Source organism: Mobula birostris, chromosome X (assembly GCF_030028105.1).
Source record: "Mobula birostris isolate sMobBir1 chromosome X, sMobBir1.hap1, whole genome shotgun sequence".
Lineage (NCBI taxonomy): Eukaryota > Metazoa > Chordata > Chondrichthyes > Myliobatiformes > Myliobatidae > Mobula > Mobula birostris.
Window position 1 is genome coordinate 3,359,815 of NC_092402.1, and position 21,747 is coordinate 3,381,561.

Genomic DNA, 21,747 nt, shown 5'->3' on the forward strand with positions numbered 1-21,747 from the left:
ATTAGAGATAGTCAGCATGTATGTGTGTGGTAGGTCACGTCTAACCAATCTTATAGAGTTCTTTGAGGAAGTTACAGGAAAGTGGATGAAGACAAGGCAGTGGATGTTGTCTCCATGGACTTTAGCGAGGCATTTGACAAGGTCCAGCATGGGAGATTGGTTGGGAAGATTCAGTCGCTCAACATTCATGATGATGTACTAAATTGGATTAGACATTGGCTTTGTGGGAGAAGCCAGAGAGTAGTAGCAGATAGTTGCCGCTCTGACTACAGGTCTGTGACTAGTGGAGTGCCGAAGGGATCGGTGCTGGTTCCATTGTTGTGTGTCATCTAGAGCAATGATCCAGATGATAAAGTACTTAACTGGATCAGAAAATTTGTGGATGACGCCAAGATTAGGGGTGTAGTGGACAGCAAGGAAGGTTAATCATGTATTGCAGCCACAAATATAGGCTGAAAAATAGCAGAGGGAATTTAATGCAGACAAGTGTGAGGTGATGCAGTTCAGCAGGACCAACCAGGTCTTACAGAGTGAGTGGTAGGGCACTGAGGAGTGTGTTAGGGCACAGGGATCTTGAGAATACAGGCCTATAATTAATTGAAAGTGGCATCACAGGTAGATAGGCTTTGGCACATTAGCCTAGATAAATCAAAGTATTGAGTACAGGAGATGGGATGTTATGTTGAAGTTGTACAAGACATTGGAGAATTGTGTGCAGTTTTGGTCACCTGCCTAGAGGAAAGATGTAAATAAGGTTAACTAAAACTAGGGGACATAGCCTCAATACTCAGGGGAGTAGATATAGGACAGAGATGAGGAGGAACTGCTTTTCCCAGAGAGCGGTAAATCTGTGGAATTTTCTACCCAATGAAGCAGTGGAGGCTACTCAGTAAATATATTTGAGACAAGGTTGGATAGATTTTTGCATAGTAGAGGAATTAAGGGTTCTGGGGAAAAGGCAGGGAGGTGGAGATGAGCCCATGGTCAGATCAGCCCTGATCTTACTGAATGGCAGAGCAGGCTCAACGGGCCGGATGGCCGACCCCTGCTCCGAGATCTTATGTTCTTAAGGTAGAAAGAGTACAGAGAAAATTTACAAGGATGTTACCGGGCCTGGAGAACCTGAGTTAGAGGGAAAGGTTGAACAGGTGAGGACTTCATTCCCTGGAGTGTGGACAACTGAGCGGAGATTTTAAAGGGGCATACAAGATTATGAGGGTAAGTGTCAGCAAGTTTTTTCCACTGAGATTGGGTGCGACTACAACCAGAGGTCATGGGTTAAGGGTGAAAGGTGAAATACTTAAAGGGAACATGAGGGGGAATTTCTTTGCTCAGAGGGTAGTGAGAGTGTGCAATGAGCTGCCAGTGGAAGTGGTGGATATGGGATCAACTGTAACATTTAAGAGGGTTTTGCCATGTGCATGGATGGGATGGGTATGGACAGCTATGTCCAGGTGCAGGTATATTGGACTCGGCAGGTGGGCCAAAGGATCTGTTTCTGTACCATAATGCTCTACGACTCCATGAGGAGTGTTTGATGGCTTTGGGCCGGTACTCACTGGCATTTAGAAGAATGTGGGGAGGGGTGATCTCACTGAAATCTATCGAATATTGAAAAGTCGAGATACAGTGGATGTGGAGAACATGTTTCCCATAGTGGGGGGAGTCTAGGACCAGAGGACACAGATAGAGTGGATGTGGAGAACATGTTTCCTATAGTGGGGGGAGTCTAGGACCAGAGGACACAGATAGAGTGGATGTGGAGAACATGTTTCCCATAGTGGGGGGAATCTAGGACCAGAGGACACAGATAGAGTGGATGTGGAGAACATGTTTCCTATAGTGGGGGGAGTCTAGAACCAGAGGACACAGATAGAGTGGATGTGGAGAACATGTTTCCTATAGTGGGGGGAGTCTAGGACCAGAGGACACAGATAGAGTGGATGTGGAGAACATGTTTCCCATAGTGGGGGGAATCTAGGACCAGAGGACACAGATAGAGTGGATGTGGAGAACATGTTTCCTATAGTGGGGGAGTCTAGGACCAGAGGACACAGATAGAGTGGATGTGGAGAGGATGTTTCCTATAGTGGGGGAGTCTAGGACCAGAGGACACAGATAGAGTGGATGTGGAGAGGATGCTTCCTATAGTGGGGGAGTCTAGGACCAGAGGGCACGGCCTCAGAATAGAGGGATGTCCATTTGTAACGGAGATGAGGAAAAAATTCTTTAGGCAGCGGGTGGTGAATCTGTGGAATTCATTCCCACAGGCGGCTGTGGAGGTCAAGTCATTGGGTATATTTAAAGCAGAGGTTGATAGGTTCTTGATAAGTCAGGGGCATCAAAGGTTACCGGGAGAAGCCAGGAGAATGGGGTTCAGAGGGATAATGAATCAGCCAAGATGGAATGATGGGCTGAAGTCTTATGGTCTTATGACTCCATTAAGGCCAATCCTTCTACATTAAAATGACTGAGTAGAACTGGACTGGAGTTGGTGATTGATGAGGGTTTGAGTAGAAAGGTTTAATTGTGTTTCTCTTTCTGTGTCTGCTGAGAGTTTCCTGTAATTGCTGCTCTCGTTTCAGGTTTTCAGCCTCGGCGGCTGTTTGATTGGGTCAAAGTTCTGACAAAGAAAGCCACTTTTGTTTAAAAGGCATTGCACAGGTACAGGAGCTGAAGGGAGTGCAACCTGTACTAAGTACTCAGTGTCGTACATAACCTTCCCTGTTTTTTTTTGCCTTACGTTAGTCTCTATGTTATCTAGGGGTTTTAGATTTGTCACTCCCACCCTTTCTCAGAACCATATTGAAGATTGTTTCATGTTACAAGTGTAAAGGCGAACAAAATAATTGTTACTCTGGATCCAAAGCAGCAGAAAAAAAGCAATAATTTTTAAAATTATAGTTTTAAAATTACTACCTACTAAATGCTCCCAATGGTGTGCATCTCAAATAGCCTCTGACAACCAAGTCCAGCTCCTGGCCTTCACGTGTGGCTGAGCTACTAAGCCTGATGGAACTGTGTCTACAACATGTATTATATATTAAGTGTATCGGTCAACGTGGAGCAGAGAGCAAGTTTATAACCTGATGAGAGCAAAGGATGTTGGGAACGGCAAGGGTGGGGTGCCATGGGAGGGCAGTAGGGCAGGTGGACAGAGTGGGAGTGCCAGGGGTGGAGGGGTGCAGACCTACCCAGGCCTGAAACACCAGGCAAGGTCACTTGATTCCAAACCACTGGTTCACTGATCATTACAGAATATCTCTCTGGTGCTTCCCACTCCATCCCCCCCTCCCTTCCCCTTTTCCCAACCGTGATTCCCCTCTCCCTGCCCCCCTTCCCACTCTCAGTCCACAATAGAGTCCCATATCAGAATCAGGTTTATCGTCACTCACATATGTCATGAAATTTGTTTTGTTTTGGTGGCAGCAGCACAGTGCAATACTTTACACTACTACAGTACTGTGCTAAAGTCTTAGGCACCCCAGCTATAGATATGTGCCTAAGACTTTTGCACAGTACCTTATATGGTGAATAAAGCTGATTCTTGATCCTTGCCGATCATGATGCCTAAGCTAATCTCACTTGTGTGCATGGAAACATAGAAAATAGGTGCAGGAGTAGGCCATTCGGCCCTTCGAGCCTGCACCGCCATTTATTATGATCATGGCTGATCATCCAACTCAGAACCCTGTACCTGCCTTCTCTCCATACCCCCTGATCCCTTTAGCCACAAGGGCCATATCTAACTCCCTCCTAAATATAGCCAATGAACTGGCCTCAACTGTTTCCTGTGGCAGAGAATTCCACAGATTCACCACTCTCTGTGTGAAGAAGTTTTTCCTCATCTCGGCCCTTAAAGGCTTCCCCTTTATCCTCAAACTGTGACCCCTCGTTCTGGACTTCCCCAACATCGGGAACAATCTTCCTACATCTAGCCTGTCCAATCCCTTTAGAATTTTATACATTTCAATAAGATCCCCCCTCAATCTTCTAAATTCCAGAGAGTATCAGCCTAGTCGATCCAGTCTTTCATCATATGAAAGTCCTGCCATCCCAGGAATCAATTTGGTGAACCTTCTTTGTACTCCCTCTATGGCAAGGATGTCTTTCCTCAGATTAGGGGACCAAAACTGCACACAATACTCCAGGTGTGGTCTCACCCAGGCCTTGTACAACTGCAGTAGTACCTTCCTGCTCCTGTACTCGAATCCTCTTGCTATGATTGCCAGCATACCATTCGCCTTTTTCACCACCTGCTGTACCTGCATGCCCACTTTCAATGACTGGTGTATAATGACACAATGCATAGGGATCTAACGTAGGTAAGTGTGTGTGTGTGTGTGTGTGTATGTAGTTTAGATAGATATCACGGCTGGCATGGAAGGTGTGCTGTGACATCCATCTATCACTTCATAAACATTTTTTATATCACAGATATTTCTCGTTTCCAGGGATTCTATGTTCTACAGATCAGGGACTGTTATGAGACATTTCGATAAGCACGTTAATGCGAGGGAAATGGAAGGGCATGGACATTGTATGGGCAGAAGTTGGCTATTTGATTACTAATTTAATTGGTCATTGTTGTTGCTCTTCTCCGAGCCTTGTGGCACATCGGGCGGCTACCTTGCTGTTTCTTGGGCAGTTGTTCTTTTTTTTTTAACCAGGCCAGGTCACTAGCTCGATGCTTAACCCAGCACAGACGGAAAGAGTGCAAGGAGCCGGCCAGATTCGAACCTGGGACTGCTCGCCTCGAAGTCCGGTGTGGGTGCCACTACACCACTGTTGCTGTACTGTACTGTTCTAATACATCGTGGCCAGTGGTCAGGGATGATCAGAGACGTTGTGCCCTAGCTGTCATACGCAAGCCAGTGCTGTATGACATGGAGAGCAAGCTGTTGCCTGTGTAGCAGGCTCCCCCTCTCCACGCAATCCAAAGAAACAGCAGAAACTGATTCACTTTGACACCAGCAGTATCACAGGAGCTGCCAGTCAGCGTTGAACTCAACGTAGGACTGCTCAGGACTCCAGCTCTTGATTTTTCCCTCAGGGTTTACTCCCGAAGCCTTCCCCGAATACAGCCACAAGGCAGCTGGGCTTTGAGATCAGAGTTTTCCTTCTCCTAGGTGAGCTGCCAACCACGGCTGATGAGACCCATCCGCCTGAAGCGACTGGTTTTAAGGTGCCAGTAACCCGCCTTTGGCCTTCCCCTGTCGGAAGAAACGCTTCTGCTGGGCTTAATAGCTGAGCCATACGTGAAGGCCAAGAGCTGGACTTGGTTGTCAGGGGCCATTGGGAGTATTTAATAGGTAGTGGGAGCTTATCCCCTCTACCCCACCCCATCCCCCAGCTATAGCAACCTAAAGGAACCTCTATTATATCAGGTATAGCTAACCACCACATTTTGCTTTCAGTACCCCACAAGCAGGTGGCACGATGGTACTGGATATGCTGTCCTGCTGTGTCTGTTCACACCACTGTTGCCATTTCACGGACGTGACAGCAACAGCTCTCCAGTGTCCATCTGAGGCTCTTGCACACTATGATTCATGCCCATCGAGATAAAAAGTAGTCTGAGATGCACATATTTTTCCAACCTCAATCCCCAAAGCTCATAACTGTTGGCAGCGAGCTTCAGTCACATTTCCCACCCCAGTCACGCCAAACACCCTCCACCACCAAGTAGCAGGGCTAGAAAATAGGAGAGGGAAAATCACAGGAAGGAAAAAGAAGTGATCGAAATTAAACTAGCTGAGGAGAAGGCAAGAGAAGCAGATATTGGATAGACTGGGGTCGACATCAGCTGGTGGTCACGTAACATTGTAAGACACAGACTAGAAAGTGCCAGATGGAGCTCAATACTGAAAAGTGTGAAGTGATTCCCTTCGGAAGACTGAATTCAAAGACAAGAGTATAGAGTTAATGGCGATGTGTCCAGGAACAGAGAGATCTTCAGGTCCCAGGTCCGCAGATCCCTCAAGATTGCCGTGTAAGTTGATAAGGTGGTTAAGACACATGGTGCAGTGGCCTTCATTAGTCAGGGGATCAAGAGCCATGGAGTAATGTTGCAGCTCTATAAAACTCTGGTTAGACCACACCTGGTCACCTCATTTTAGGAAGAATGTGACAAAGACAAGGTTCTGCAGATACTGGAAATCTTGAGTAACACATACAAAATGCTGGAAGAACTCAGGCAGCATCTGTGGAGAGGAATAAAGAGCCGGTGTTTTGAGACAAGACCCTTCATTAGGAAGGATGTGGAAGCTTTGGAGAAGGTGAAGAGGAGATTTACCAGAATGCTGCTTCATCTTGTGAGGCAAGACTGAGTGAACTAAGGCTTTTCTCTTTAAGAGAGGCGGATGAAAGATAACTTTCTTGATAGAGGTGTATAAGCTGATAAGACACATAGACAGAATGGACAGCCAGAGATTGTTTCCTCAGGGTGGAACTAGCTAATACAAGGGAGCATAATTTTAAGATGATTTGAGGAGCATATGGGGGGTGGGGGAGAATATCAGCGGTAGGGTGGTGGGTGCGTGGAACGCCCTGCCAGGTGTGGTGGTAGAGACAGATATATTAGGGGCTTTTAAGGGACTCTTAGACAGGCAAAAGAATGATAGAAAAAGGGAGAGCTCTGAGGGAGGGAAGGGTTAGAATGACCTTGGAGCAGGGGAAAGGATCAGCACAGCACAGCAGTGTGAGCTAAAGGGCCTGGACTGTGCTGTAGTGTTCGAAGTGGTAATAATCAATATGCATACAGTATATTACCACAGCACATGATCAAAATCACATTTCTATTTGCCATTGGTTTGGAGTATATCATGCATTTGAGGTCCACACTGATGTTTGAAAATGTCAGTGTGGAACAGATCCCAGATCATGTTCTTGGTTTTATATCATCATCATTAGGTGCCGTGTTGTATGACGTGTCTTTGACCATGATTGTTCTTGGCAAAGTTTTCTACAGAGGTGGTTTCCCATCGCCTTCTTTTGGGCAGTGTCTTTACAAGACGGGTGAACCCCCAGCCATTATCAATAATCTTCAGAGACTGTCGGCCTGGTGTCAGTGGTCACATAACCAGGACTTGTGATCTGCACTGGCTGCTCATATGACCATCCACCACCCTCTCCCAGGGCTTCACGTGACCCTGATCAGGGGAGTGTTGGGGGTGGGGGTAAGCAGGTGCTACACCTTGCCCAGGTAAGGAGAGGAGTGACTTACACTTCCTTCGGTAGAGACGTATCTCTACCCCACCACCCAAAGTTTTATATACGGGCCACTAAGTATAAAAGCAAGAAACTCAGGTTGAATGGAGATACAAGAGACTGCAGAGGCTCTGAAACGGACCAACAAAATATCTCACAGACCTGGCCTGAAACATCGACTGTCCAATCCAGCCTTTCTCAACCTTTTTGCTCTGGAGGAACCCTTGAAATAATTTTCTGGTTTCATGGAACCCCTGCTTAAAAATTATTATATCTAGAGCTCGTGGTACGTTAGTGTAATCAGCAAGTTGTAGATACAATTACCCAAGAATAATAGTCAGTGCTCTTTTGTGTAGAGAATGAATTTTTAGTCAGCCTTTCTTGAAAAAACAGATAGTTAAGCTTAACTTACCTTTCTTGACAGTAATCTCTTTCTTTCCCTTTCATAAATTTTAAAAACTCATAATGCAAACATAATAAACTTCTGTTAAATAACTGGCTTAAGCCAAAATGGGATTTTATTTTTCTAAAGGTAGGCTTGGTAAATTTAATTTAAATAAATGTTGTAAATTGGTTTTAATTAATGTTAAATTTCTTAAATTGGTTTTAATTAATGTTATTTACGACATGAAAATTTATTTTACAAAACCTCTCATGGAGCCAATCATTGATATGGCACCATCAGTACAGATGCCAACATAGTTCCTCCAAGACAGACCTTTTGTTTCCAGATATGAAGACAAAACATTAAATATATCTTGGTCTTTGCTTGTTTCTGGCAGCTGTTTGCAACCGAAAAAGTTTTCTTGAATTTCACCATTATCTTACAAATGCTACCACATGAGATTTATTGCTGAAATCCATTGACTCATCAGCCTGGAAGGAGAAGCTGTTGTTTATCAGTTTATCACACAGAACCTCTTCAGCATCATAGAACATAGAATAGTACAGACATGTCATCAATATGTTGACTTATCGTACTGTTTGAGAGTGAAACTTTTTCAATTTCTAGTCCAGCATCTTGTCCTAGCATTTTACCCACTATAATTTTACATGCTGGCATTATTAGGTTCTCACCAACTGTGTGACTTTTCCTTCTCTGGGTAATAACTTCTGCAACTAAATAACTTGCTTCCTGAACCCTTTTACCGACTGTGACTTTATTAATAAAAACTTTACTCTGCTTGTTTTGAGATTCCAATAGTCGTTTAAAATAATCAGCACTTTTACATGTCATGTGGTTGTGATTTGTAGCTAACTGTCTTTTCAACTTTGCTGGAGCCATTGCTACATTTGTAAGTTGCTTGCCACAGACTAGGCGCAATGGAAGAAAACAACTAGGATCACCAGTCTATATCAAACCCATTGATAAGTGGCTTTCACTGTAAAGACAGACTTCTTTTTTGTGTCCGTTGTTCCATAGTAATAAAGGCATAAAAATAACGAAGTGAGAAAACTGCAAAAAATACGAAAACTTCACACTACAATTTACTTCTAACAGTCCACCTTCCTCAACGTTTACAACAACAGCAAAGCAGCAGGCCAGCAGTTGAATCACGGCCCATAAAAACTTCTTCAGCATAAAAATTTCCTTCCAATTTTCTACTACACCAGTAGACCTTCTTCGCTCCCATATGTCAATTAATAGGGCGTAAGGGGAAGTTGGGGGAGGTAATTCAGGAGGGAGAGGCCAACGCCACAGCCCAAGTTCAGTGAATCCATTCAATGTTCACACTGCTCATCAGCTGACCGTCCTCCTCTTCATGGAATACACTGCTCGTCAATTATCAGCTGACCGTCCTCCTCTTCATGCAATACACTGCTCATCAATTATCAGCTGACCGTCCTCCTCTTCATGCCATACACTGCTCATCAATTATCAGCTGACCGTCCTCCTCTTCATGGAATACACTGCTCATCAATTATCAGCTGACCGTCCTCCTCTTCATGGAATACACTGCTCATCAATTATCAGCCCACAGAACACCCCTCTATGCAATACACTGCTCACCAATTATCAGCGTACAGAACTCCCCTCTATGCAATACACTGCTCACCAATTATCAGCGTACAGAACTCCCCTCTATGCAATACACTGCTCATCAATTATCAGCCCACAGAACACCCCTCTATGCAATACACTGCTCACCAATTATCAGCGTACAGAACTCCCCTCTATGCAATACACTGCTCGTCAATTATCAGCGTACAGAACTCCCCTCTATGCAATACACTGCTCACCAATTATCAGCGTACAGAACTCCCCTCCATGCAATACACTGCTCGTCAATTATCAGCGTACAGAACTCCCCTCTATGCAATACACTGCTCACCAATTATCAGCCTACAGAACTCCCCTCTATGCAATACACTGCTCACCAATTATCAGCGTACAGAACTCCCCTCTATGCAATACACTGCTCGTCAATTATCAGCGTACAGAACTCCCCTCTATGCAATACAGTGCTCGTCAATTATCAGCGTACAGAACTCCCCTCTATGCAATACACTGCTCACCAATTATCAGCGTACAGAACACCCCTCTATGCAATACACTGCTCACCAATTATCAGCGTACAGAACACCCCTCTATGCAATACACTGCTCGTCAATTATCAGCGTACAGAACACCCCTCTATGCAATACACTGCTCGTCAATTATCAGCCTACAGAACTCCCCTCTATGCAATACACTGCTCACCAATTATCAGCGTACAGAACACCCCTCAATGCAATACACTGCTCACCAATTATCAGCGTACAGAACTCCCCTCTATGCAATACACTGCTCACCAATTATCAGCGTACAGAACTCCCCTCTATGCAATACACTGCTCGTCAATTATCAGCGTACAGAACACCCCTCTATGCAATACACTGCTCGTCAATTATCAGCGTACAGAACTCCCCTCTATGCAATACACTGCTCGTCAATTATCAGCGTACAGAACTCCCCTCTATGCAATACACTGCTCGTCAATTATCAGCGTACAGAACACCCCTCTATGCAATACACTGCTCACCAATTATCAGCGTACAGAACACCCCTCTATGCAATACACTGCTCGTCAATTATCAGCGTACAGAACTCCCCTCTATGCAATACACTGCTCGTCAATTATCAGCGTACAGAACACCCCTCTATGCAATACACTGCTCACCAATTATCAGCGTACAGAACACCCCTCTATGCAATACACTGCTCGTCAATTATCAGCGTACAGAACTCCCCTCTATGCAATACACTGCTCGTCAATTATCAGCGTACAGAACTCCCCTCTATGCAACACACTGCTCGTCAATTATCAGCGTACAGAACTCCCCTCTATGCAATACACTGCTCGTCAATTATCAGCCCACAGAACTCCCCTCTATGCAATACACTGCTCGTCAATTATCAGCGTACAGAACTCCCCTCCATGCAATACACTGCTCACCAATTATCAGCCTACAGAACTCCCCTCTATGCAATACACTGCTCGTCAATTATCAGCGTACAGAACACCCCTCTATGCAATACACTGCTCGTCAATTATCAGCGTACAGAACTCCCCTCTATGCAATACACTGCTCACCAATTATCAGCGTACAGAACTCCCCTCTATGCAATACACTGCTCGTCAATTATCAGCGTACAGAACTCCCCTCTATGCAATACACTGCTCATCAATTATCAGCCTACAGAACACCCCTCTATGCAATACACTGCTCACCAATTATCAGCCTACAGAACTCCCCTCTATGCAATACACTGCTCGTCAATTATCAGCGTACAGAACACCCCTCTATGCAATACACTGCTCACCAATTATCAGCGTACAGAACACCCCTCTATGCAATACACTGCTCACCAATTATCAGCGTACAGAACTCCCCTCTATGCAATACACTGCTTGTCAATTATCAGCGTACAGAACTCCCCTCCATGCAATACACTGCTCGTCAATTATCAGCGTACAGAACACCCCTCTATGCAATACACTGCTCGTCAATTATCAGCGTACAGAACACCCCTCTATGCAATACACTGCTCACCAATTATCAGCCTACAGAACTCCCCTCTATGCAATACACTGCTCGTCAATTATCAGCTGACCGTCCTCCTCTTCATGCAATACACTGCTCGTCAATTATCAGCGTACAGAACACCCCTCCATGCAATACACTGCTCACCAATTATCAGCGTACAGAACACCCCTCTATGCAATACACTGCTCGTCAATTATCAGCCTACAGAACACCCCTCCATGCAATACACTGCTCGTCAATTATCAGCGTACAGAACACCCCTCTATGCAATACACTGCTCGTCAATTATCAGCGTACAGAACACCCCTCTATGCAATACACTGCTCACCAATTATCAGCGTACAGAACACCCCTCTATGCAATACACTGCTCACCAATTATCAGCCCACAGAACACCCCTCTATGCAATACACTGCTCGTCAATTATCAGCGTACAGAACACCCCTCTATGCAATACACTGCTCGTCAATTATCAGCCTACAGAACACCCCTCTATGCAATACAATGCTCGTCAATTATCAGTGTACAGAACTCCCCTCTATGCAATACACTGCTCGTCAATTATCAGCCCACAGAACTCCCCTCTATGCAATACACTGCTCGTCAATTATCAGCGTACAGAACTCCCCTCCATGCAATACACTGCTCGTCAATTATCAGCCTACAGAACTCCCCTCTATGCAATACACTGCTCGTCAATTATCAGCGTACAGAACACCCCTCTATGCAATACACTGCTCACCAATTATCAGCGTACAGAACTCCCCTCTATGCAATACACTGCTCGTCAATTATCAGCGTACAGAACACCCCTCTATGCAATACACTGCTCGTCAATTATCAGCCTACAGAACACCCCTCTATGCAATACACTGCTCACCAATTATCAGCCCACAGAACACCCCTCCATGCAATACACTGCTCGTCAATTATCAGCGTACAGAACACCCCTCTATGCAATACACTGCTCGTCAATTATCAGCCTACAGAACTCCCCTCTATGCAATACACTGCTCGTCAATTATCAGCGTACAGAACTCCCCTCTATGCAAAACACTGCTCGTCAATTATCAGCCTACAGAACTCCCCTCTATGCAATACACTGCTCACCAATTATCAGCCTACAGAACTCCCCTCTATGCAATAACTGCTCGTCAATTATCAGCGTACAGAACACCCCTCTATGCAATACACTGCTCACCAATTATCAGCGTACAGAACTCCCCTCTATGCAATACACTGCTCGTCAATTATCAGCGTACAGAACTCCCCTCCATGCAATACACTGCTCGTCAATTATCAGCGTACAGAACACCTCTCTATGCAATACACTGCTCGTCAATTATCAGCGTACAGAACACCCCTCTATGCAATACACTGCTCACCAATTATCAGCGTACAGAACTCCCCTCTATGCAATACACTGCTCGTCAATTATCAGCGTACAGAACTCCCCTCCATGCAATACACTGCTCGTCAATTATCAGCGTACAGAACACCTCTCTATGCAATACACTGCTCGTCAATTATCAGCGTACAGAACACCCCTCTATGCAATACACTGCTCACCAATTATCAGCCTACAGAACTCCCCTCTATGCAATACACTGCTCGTCAATTATCAGCGTACAGAACTCCCCTCTATGCAATACACTGCTCACCAATTATCAGCGTACAGAACACTCCTCTATGCAATACACTGCTCGTCAATTATCAGCGTACAGAACACCCCTCTATGCAGTACACTGCTCGTCAATTATCAGCCTACAGAACTCCCCTCTATGCAATACACTGCTCGTCAATTATCAGCTGACCGTCCTCCTCTTCATGCAATACACTGCTCGTCAATTATCAGCGTACAGAACACCCCTCCATGCAATACACTGCTCACCAATTATCAGCGTACAGAACACCCCTCTATGCAATACACTGCTCGTCAATTATCAGCCTACAGAACACCCCTCCATGCAATACACTGCTCACCAATTATCAGCGTACAGAACACCCCTCTATGCAATACACTGCTCGTCAATTATCAGCGTACAGAACACCCCTCTATGCAATACACTGCTCACCAATTATCAGCCTACAGAACACCCCTCCATGCAATACACTGCTCACCAATTATCAGCGTACAGAACACCCCTCCATGCAATACAATGCTCACCAATTATCAGCGTACAGAACACCCCTCTATGCAATACACTGCTCGTCAATTATCAGCGTACAGAACACCCCTCTATGCAATACACTGCTCACCAATTATCAGCGTACAGAACTCCCCTCCATGCAATACACTGCTCGTCAATTATCAGCCTACAGAACTCCCCTCCATGCAATACACTGCTCACCAATTATCAGCGTACAGAACTCCCCTCTATGCAATACACTGCTCGTCAATTATCAGCGTACAGAACTCCCCTCTATGCAATACACTGCTCACCAATTATCAGCCTACAGAACTCCCCTCCATGCAATACACTGCTCACCAATTATCAGCGTACAGAACTCCCCTCTATGCAATACACTGCTCACCAATTATCAGCCTACAGAACACCCCTCTATGCAATACACTGCTCGTCAATTATCAGCGTACAGAACACCCCTCTATGCAATACACTGCTCGTCAATTATCAGCCTACAGAACACCCCTCCATGCAATACACTGCTCACCAATTATCAGCGTACAGAACACCCCTCTATGCAATACACTGCTCGTCAATTATTAGCGTACAGAACTCCCCTCTATGCAATACACTGCTCGTCAATTATCAGCGTACAGAACTCCCCTCTATGCAATACACCGCTCATCAATTATCAGCCCACAGAACTCCCCTCTATGCAATACACTGCTCGTCAATTATCAGCGTACAGAACTCCCCTCCATGCAATACACTGCTCGTCAATTATCAGCGTACAGAACTCCCCTCTATGCAATACACTGCTCACCAATTATCAGCGTACAGAACACCCCTCTATGCAATACACTGCTCACCAATTATCAGCGTACAGAACACCCCTCTATGCAATACACTGCTCCCCAATTATCAGCGTACAGAACTCCCCTCTATGCAATACACTGTTCGTCAATTATCAGCGTACAGAACTCCCCTCTATGCAATACACTGCTCACCAATTATCAGCCTACAGAACACCCCTCCATGCAATACACTGCTCGTCAATTATCAGCGTACAGAACTCCCCTCTATGCAATACACTGCTCCCCAATTATCAGCGTACAGAACTCCCCTCTATGCAATACACTGCTCGTCAATTATCAGCGTACAGAACTCCCCTCTATGCAATACAGTGCTCGTCAATTATCAGCCTACAGAACACCCCTCTATGCAATACACTGCTCGTCAATTATCAGCGTACAGAACTCCCCTCTATGCAATACACTGCTCGTCAATTATCAGCCTACAGAACACCCCTCTATGCAATACAGTGCTCGTCAATTATCAGCCTACAGAACTCCCCTCCATGCAATACACTGCTCGTCAATTATCAGCCTACAGAACACCCCTCTATGCAATACACTGCTCGTCAATTATCAGCGTACAGAACACCCCTCTATGCAATACACTGCTCACCAATTATCAGCGTACAGAACACCTCTCTATGCAATACACTGTTCGTCAATTATCAGCGTACAGAACTCCCCTCTATGCAATACACTGCTCGTCAATTATCAGCGTACAGAACTCCCCTCTATGCAATACACTGCTCCCCAATTATCAGCGTACAGAACTCCCCGCTATGCAATACACTGCTCGTCAATTATCAGCGTACAGAACTCCCCTCTATGCAATACAGTGCTCGTCAATTATCAGCCTACAGAACACCCCTCTATGCAATACACTGCTCACCAATTATCAGCGTACAGAACTCCCCTCTATGCAATACACTGCTCGTTAATTATCAGCGTACAGAACACCCCTCTATGCAATACACTGCTCGTCAATTATCAGCGTACAGAACTCCCCTCTATGCAATACACTGCTCCCCAATTATCAGCGTACAGAACTCCCCTCTATGCAATACACTGCTCGTCAATTATCAGCGTACAGAACTCCCCTCTATGCAATACAGTGCTCGTCAATTATCAGCCTACAGAACACCCCTCTATGCAATACACTGCTCACCAATTATCAGCGTACAGAACTCCCCTCTATGCAATACACTGTTCGTCAATTATCAGCCTACAGAACACCCATCTATGCAATACACTGCTCGTCAATTATCAGCGTACAGAACTCCCCTCTATGCAATACAGTGCTCGCCAATTATCAGCCTACAGAACTCCCCTCCATGCAATACACTGCTCACCAATTATCAGCCTATTGCAGCGGTCCCCAACCACCAGGCCATGGACCGGTGCCGGGCCCCAAAGCGTGTGCTACCGGGCCGCGAGGAGATGATATGATTTGGCGATATGAGTCAGCTGCACCTTTCCTCATTCCCTGTCACGCGCACTGTTGAACTTGAACGTGCTCGAGGTCATTACCCGCGCGTCATCCATGTCAGCGCGGGAAGGAGATCAACTCCTTGAGCTTGTAAGTGACGGCGGGCTGAAAAGTATGTTTGACATAACATCTCTGCCGGCATTCTGGATCAAAGTCAAGGCTAAATATCCTGAGATAGCCACGAAAGCACTGAAAACATTGCTTCCATTTCCAACATATCTCTGCGATGAATGCAACGAAAACTAAATCGTGGAATAGACTGGACATAAGGAACCCCATTCGAGTATCGCTGTCTCCCAACACCCCTCGATAGGACCGTCTTGTTGCAGGGAAACAAGCCCAGGGCTCCCACTGATTCAGCGATATTGGTGCGTTGCAATGATTTTATATGTTCATACGGGGAAAATATGTGCTGTGTGTTTAATATCCAAACGTTACTTAGAATGTTATTATGCTATTGCCTTATAAGTGACTTATATAACCATATAACAATTACAGCACGGAAACAGGCAATCTCGGCCCTTCTAGTCCGTGCTGAACTCTTACTCTCACCTAGTCCCACCTACCTGCACTCAGCCCATAACCCTCCATTTCTTTCCTGTCCATATACCTATCCAATTTTTCTTTAAATGATAATATCGAACCTGCCTCTACTACTTCTGCTGGAAGTTCGTTCAACACTCACTTCAAGCTCCTGTCTTCCCCAATAATTGACTTATTCATGCGAGGAAAATATGCGCTCTGTGTTTAATATTAAATTCGTTAGATAAACCCTTTTAGACAGGAAATTGAGTGTATTAGCCACTTATCACCTCTATTCCGGTCGTTGGGGGCCCCTGGCCTATAGAACTCCCCTCCATGCAATACACTGCTCACCAATTATTAACAGCTTCCCCTACCTCGCATCAAAAAATGAGAATGGACTCAACTAAATAAACACGGACCTACTGCGCACTGCCATACTGGGCTGCGAGACCTCCAGCGAGATTGCTAACGGGAGCTGCTCGATCACTGCCCACCACTACGAGCACTAGCATTGTGTGTTGCAGGAAGTTCAAAAAAACGGTGTTTATTTTTTTAAATTACGATCTCTCGTGAAACCCCTGGCGACCTCTCGCGGAACCCGGGTCTAATCATTTCCGCAGATGCTGCCTGACCTGCTGAGTCCCTTCAGCATTTTGCGTGTTTTGCTCTGGATTTCCAGTATCTGCGGAATCTCTCGTGGCAATGAACAGTTTGCTGGATGAGCTCAGCTACTCGAGCTGTATCTGTGTCGACATTTCAGGTTGAGAAGCCACATCAGGATAGAATTAGAATTTGGATTTTGCTAAGAGTTTTGGTGCACCTCTGGCACTCTTGATGCCTTACAGGATCTCAGAGCTATAAAAAATGTACGGGTGATAGGTTGGTTAAGAAAGTACACTTCCCTTTATTAGTCGAGGCAGTGAGTTCAAAGATCAGTAAACACTGCAGCGTTATAAAACTTCAGTTAGGCCACATTTGGAGTGCTGCATACAGTTTTGGCTGCCCCATCAGAGGAAGGATCTCGGGCTTTGGAGAGGGTGCAGAAGAGGTTTCCCAGGATGTTTCCTGGATTAGAGGGCGTGTGTTTTAATGAGAGGCTGGACAAACCTGGGTTGTTTTCTCCGGAGCTCGGAGGCTGATAGGAGATCTGACAGTGGTCTATAAGATTATGAGAAGCATAGGGACAGTCGACAGACAGCATCTTTTCCCCAGGATTGGAATGTCTGAAACCAGAAGGTATGCACTTAAGGTGAGAGCTGAAAGGAGATGTGAGCAGCATTTCTTTTTACAGAGAGTGATGGGGTTTCTAGCCACACCCCTGGAATGTGCCTGGGGTGGTAGAAAAGGCAGATACATTAGAGGCATTTAAGAGGTGTTCAGATAGACACAGGAATGTGAAGAAAGTGGAAGGATATGGACATTGTGTAGGTAGAAGGGATTAGTTCAGTTGGCCATTTGATCACTAATTTAATTGGTTCAGCATAACATTGTGGGCCGAAGGGCCTGTTTCTGTGCTGTACTGTTTTATGTTTATTTCTTTATTGACACACAGCGCAGAATAGACTTATCTGGCCCCTCGAGCCGTGCTGTCCAACAATCCCCAGTTTAACCCCAGGACAATTTACAATGAACAAGTAATCTTCCAACTGGTATATCTTTGGACTGTGGGAGAAAACTGGAGCACCCTGAGGAAACCCACATGGTCATGGAGAGAACATACAAACTCCGTTCAGGCAGCAGTGGGAAATGAACTTGGGTCGCTGGTACAGCAAAGTGTTGTGCTAACCATTACCGCCCCAATCTATAAGATTCAGTCAGTATAATACGAAGATCAGCTCGGAACTCACCACAGCATTCAGAACAATCCAAATGAATTAGCTTGTTTTTCCCGAAACCTGGCCGACAATGATCCACTCGGGTTGTTTTCAGGGAATTCTCAATGTAGTAGAACGTAGGCTTGTTCTTCATATGGTTAAGGGCAATACTCTGCTTCTTGAAGAAAGCCTTGATACGCCTCCGTGCCTGAAAGTGAACATGGGACAATTTACAATGGCCAGTTCGCCTACCCAGTACGTCTTTGGACTGTGGAAGGAAAACTGCAGCACCCAGGGGAAAGCCACGCATACGACAGGGAGGAACAGCGGGATGGGAATGCAATGGAATGCCAACGTGTGGGAAATTTCAGTCACCCTGGGTAATCTGCAGTCTACATGTGGGTGTAGTTTTATATAAGGCCTTAAGGTACAGGAGCAGAATTAGGCCATTTGGCCCATTGAGTCTGCTCTGATATTTCATAATGTCTGATCCATTTCCCTCTCAGACCCAACCTCCTCCCTTCATGCCCTGACTAACCAAGAATCTATCAATCTCTGCCTTAAATATACCCAATGACCTGGCTCCCATAGCCACCTGTGGCAATGAGTTGCACAGATTCACCACCCTCAGGCTCAAGAAATTCTTTTGCATCTGCGTACTAACTGGACATTCCTCTATTCTGAGGCTGTGTCCTCTGGTCCTAGACTCCCCCACTACAGGAAACATCCTCTCCACATCCACTCTATCTGTGTCCTCTGGTCCTAGACTCCCCCCACTATCGGAAACATCCTCTCCACATCCACTCTATCTGTGTCCTCTGGTCCTAGACTCCCCCACTACAGGAAACATCCTCTCCACATCCACTCTATCTGTGTCCTCTGGTCCTAGACTCCCCCACTACAGGAAACATCCTCTCCACATCCACTCTATCTGTGTCCTCTGGTCCTAGACTCCCCCACTATAGGAAACATCCTCTCCATATCCACTCTATCTGTGTCCTCTGGTCCTAGGCTCCCCCACTATAGGAAACATCCTCTCCACATCCACTCTATCTGTGTCCTCTGGTCCCAGACTCCCCCACTATAGGAAACATCCTCTCCACATCCACTCTATCTGTGTCCTCCTGTCCTGGACTCTCCCACTATAGGAAACATCCTCTCCACATCCACTCTATCTGTGCCCTCTGGTCCTAGACTCCCCCACTATAGGAAACACCCTCTCCACATCCACTCTATCTGTGTCCTCTGGTCCTAGACTCCCCCACTATAGGAAACACCCTCTCCACATCCACTCTATCTGTGTCCTCTGGTCCTAGACTCCCCCACTACAGGAAACACCCTCTGGTCCTAGACTCCCCCACTATAGGAAACACCCTCTCCACATCCACTCTATCTGTGTCCTCTGGTCCTAGACTCCCCCACTATAGGAAACACCCTCTCCACATCCACTCTATCTGTGTCCTCTGGCCCTAGACTCCTCCACTATAGGAAACATCCTCTCCACATCCACTCTATCTGTGCCCTCTGGTCCTAGACTCCCCCACTATAGGAAACACCCTCTCCACATCCACTCTATCTGTGTCCTCTGGTCCTAGACTCCTCCACTATAGGAAACATCCTCTCAACATCCACTCTGTCTGTGTTCTCTGGTCCTAGACTCCCCCCACTATAGGAAACATCCTCTCCACATCCACTCTATCTGTGTCCTCTGGTCCTAGACTCCCCCACTACAGGAAACACCCTCTGGTCCTAGACTCCCCCACTATAGGAAACACCCTCTCCACATCCACTCTATCTGTGTCCTCTGGTCCTAGACTCCCCCACTATAGGAAACACCCTCTCCACATCCACTCTATCTGTGTCCTCTGGCCCTAGACTCCTCCACTATAGGAAACATCCTCTCCACATCCACTCTATCTGTGCCCTCTGGTCCTAGACTCCCCCACTATAGGAAACACCCTCTCCACATCCACTCTATCTGTGTCCTCTGGTCCTAGACTCCTCCACTATAGGAAACATCCTCTCAACATCCACTCTGTCTGTGTTCTCTGGTCCTAGACTCCCCCCACTATAGGAAACATCCTCTCCACATCCACTCTATCTGTGTCCTCTGGTCCTAGACTCCCCCACTGTAGGAAACAACCTCTCCATATCCACTCTACCTGTGTCCTCTGGTCCTGGACTCCCCCACTATAGGAAACAACCTCTCCATATCCACTCTATCGAGGCCTTTCAACATTCTATAGGCTTCAATGAGATCCCCCTCATTCTTCGGTGAGTGCAGGCCCAGGGTCATCAAATGCTCCTCCTATAATAAACCTTTCAATCCCAGAATCAATTTTGTGAATGTCCTTTGAATCCTCCCCAATGTCGGCACATCCTTTCTTAGATAGGGGTCCCAAATCTGTTCACAATACACCAAGTGTGGCTTCACCAGTGCCTTACACAGTCTCAACATTACATCCTCAGCTTTATATTCTAGTATTCTCAAAACATATATAATGTGTTGCTGAAATCAACCACTAATCTCACTGAAACGGATTTAATCCCCAACGTGAAAATCACGATATATTTTAAATTTTAAATATCGGAACTGTTCACAGTGTTGATTCCCTTTTGTCATTGCCTTCTCAGTCACATTTCCTGAATTGTGAAATTAATCTCATTCTACCCAGTTGTGCTAACGGAACTAGAACTAGAACTGGATGTCGCGGGTTGAGGGTGAACATGAGGGGGAAGTTGTTCACTCAGAGGGTGGTGAGGGAGTGGTAGTGATGGATACAGGTTTGATTTGAACATTTAAGAAACATTTGGATAGGTACACGATGGGGAGGGGTATGAAAAGCTATTGTCCAGGTGCGGTTAAATGGGGCTAGGCATGGATTAGATGGGCTGAAGGGACTGTTTCTGTGTAGTAGTGCCCTATGACTCTAAATGATTAGCTTGCTGAATCTAAACTCGTTCTTGCTTTTACTTTCACTACTGCTATCCATACCTGAGATTAGTGCAAGTTTTAGAAGTTGAGCCAAAACTCCAGATGTTAGCTTCATCAGCAATGTGAGCATCCCAAGCTCTGACAAAGGTTTTGCAGGAAAGTGATTACACAGGAAGCTACACCATTTGTCTTGGAGCCCTTTGAGACCAGACCCAGTTGGGTTAACCACTCACAAAATGTATATATTTAGCGATACACAGGGCCCAGCAAACCCCATTAACCCTAACCTAATTACGGGACAATTTACAATGAGCGATTAACCTACCTAGTTAGTCTTTGGACTGGGAAAACCTGGGGAAGATACACAGAGACTCCTTCCAGGCGGACCCAGAATTGAACTCCAAACTCTGGAATACCCAGAGCTGTAATAGTGTCACGCTAACTGCTACACTAGTGTGGCGCCCAACCAGGACCTTCTGTAAAGTATCTTAATGCACCTTTCAATGGAAATGGAGATCGGAATAACTAATTGAAATTTGGCACGATCAGGACAACATCCCGAGTTTGTGCCAATGACTGTTGATTTCCTCATTCTTCCTGAAGGCTTCTTGTCTGACACATCTTCAAGCTGGACAGCGGTCAATTACAGGCTGCTGGGATACTCCTGGAATGGGGCTGAGTTCCTTCCCAGCACTGAAATTTGCAGGGAGTCATCCCAGTGCTGTACTCACTTGTGAGGCTCCCAAAGTGGACCACAGAGTTAAACAAC

General features: G+C 45.8%; 1 protein-coding gene across 1 annotated transcript in view; it reads right to left on the reverse strand.

The window, feature by feature from the left end:
• The window catches only part of LOC140191840 (zona pellucida-binding protein 2-like), a 131,044-nt gene that overhangs the window by 3,640 nt on the left and 105,657 nt on the right, over positions 1 to 21,747 (reverse strand). Inside the window, exon 9 of the mRNA XM_072249627.1 lies at positions 18,077 to 18,251. Coding sequence (XP_072105728.1) covers positions 18,077 to 18,251 — 175 coding nt within the window. The remainder of the gene's footprint in view (positions 1 to 18,076; positions 18,252 to 21,747) is intronic.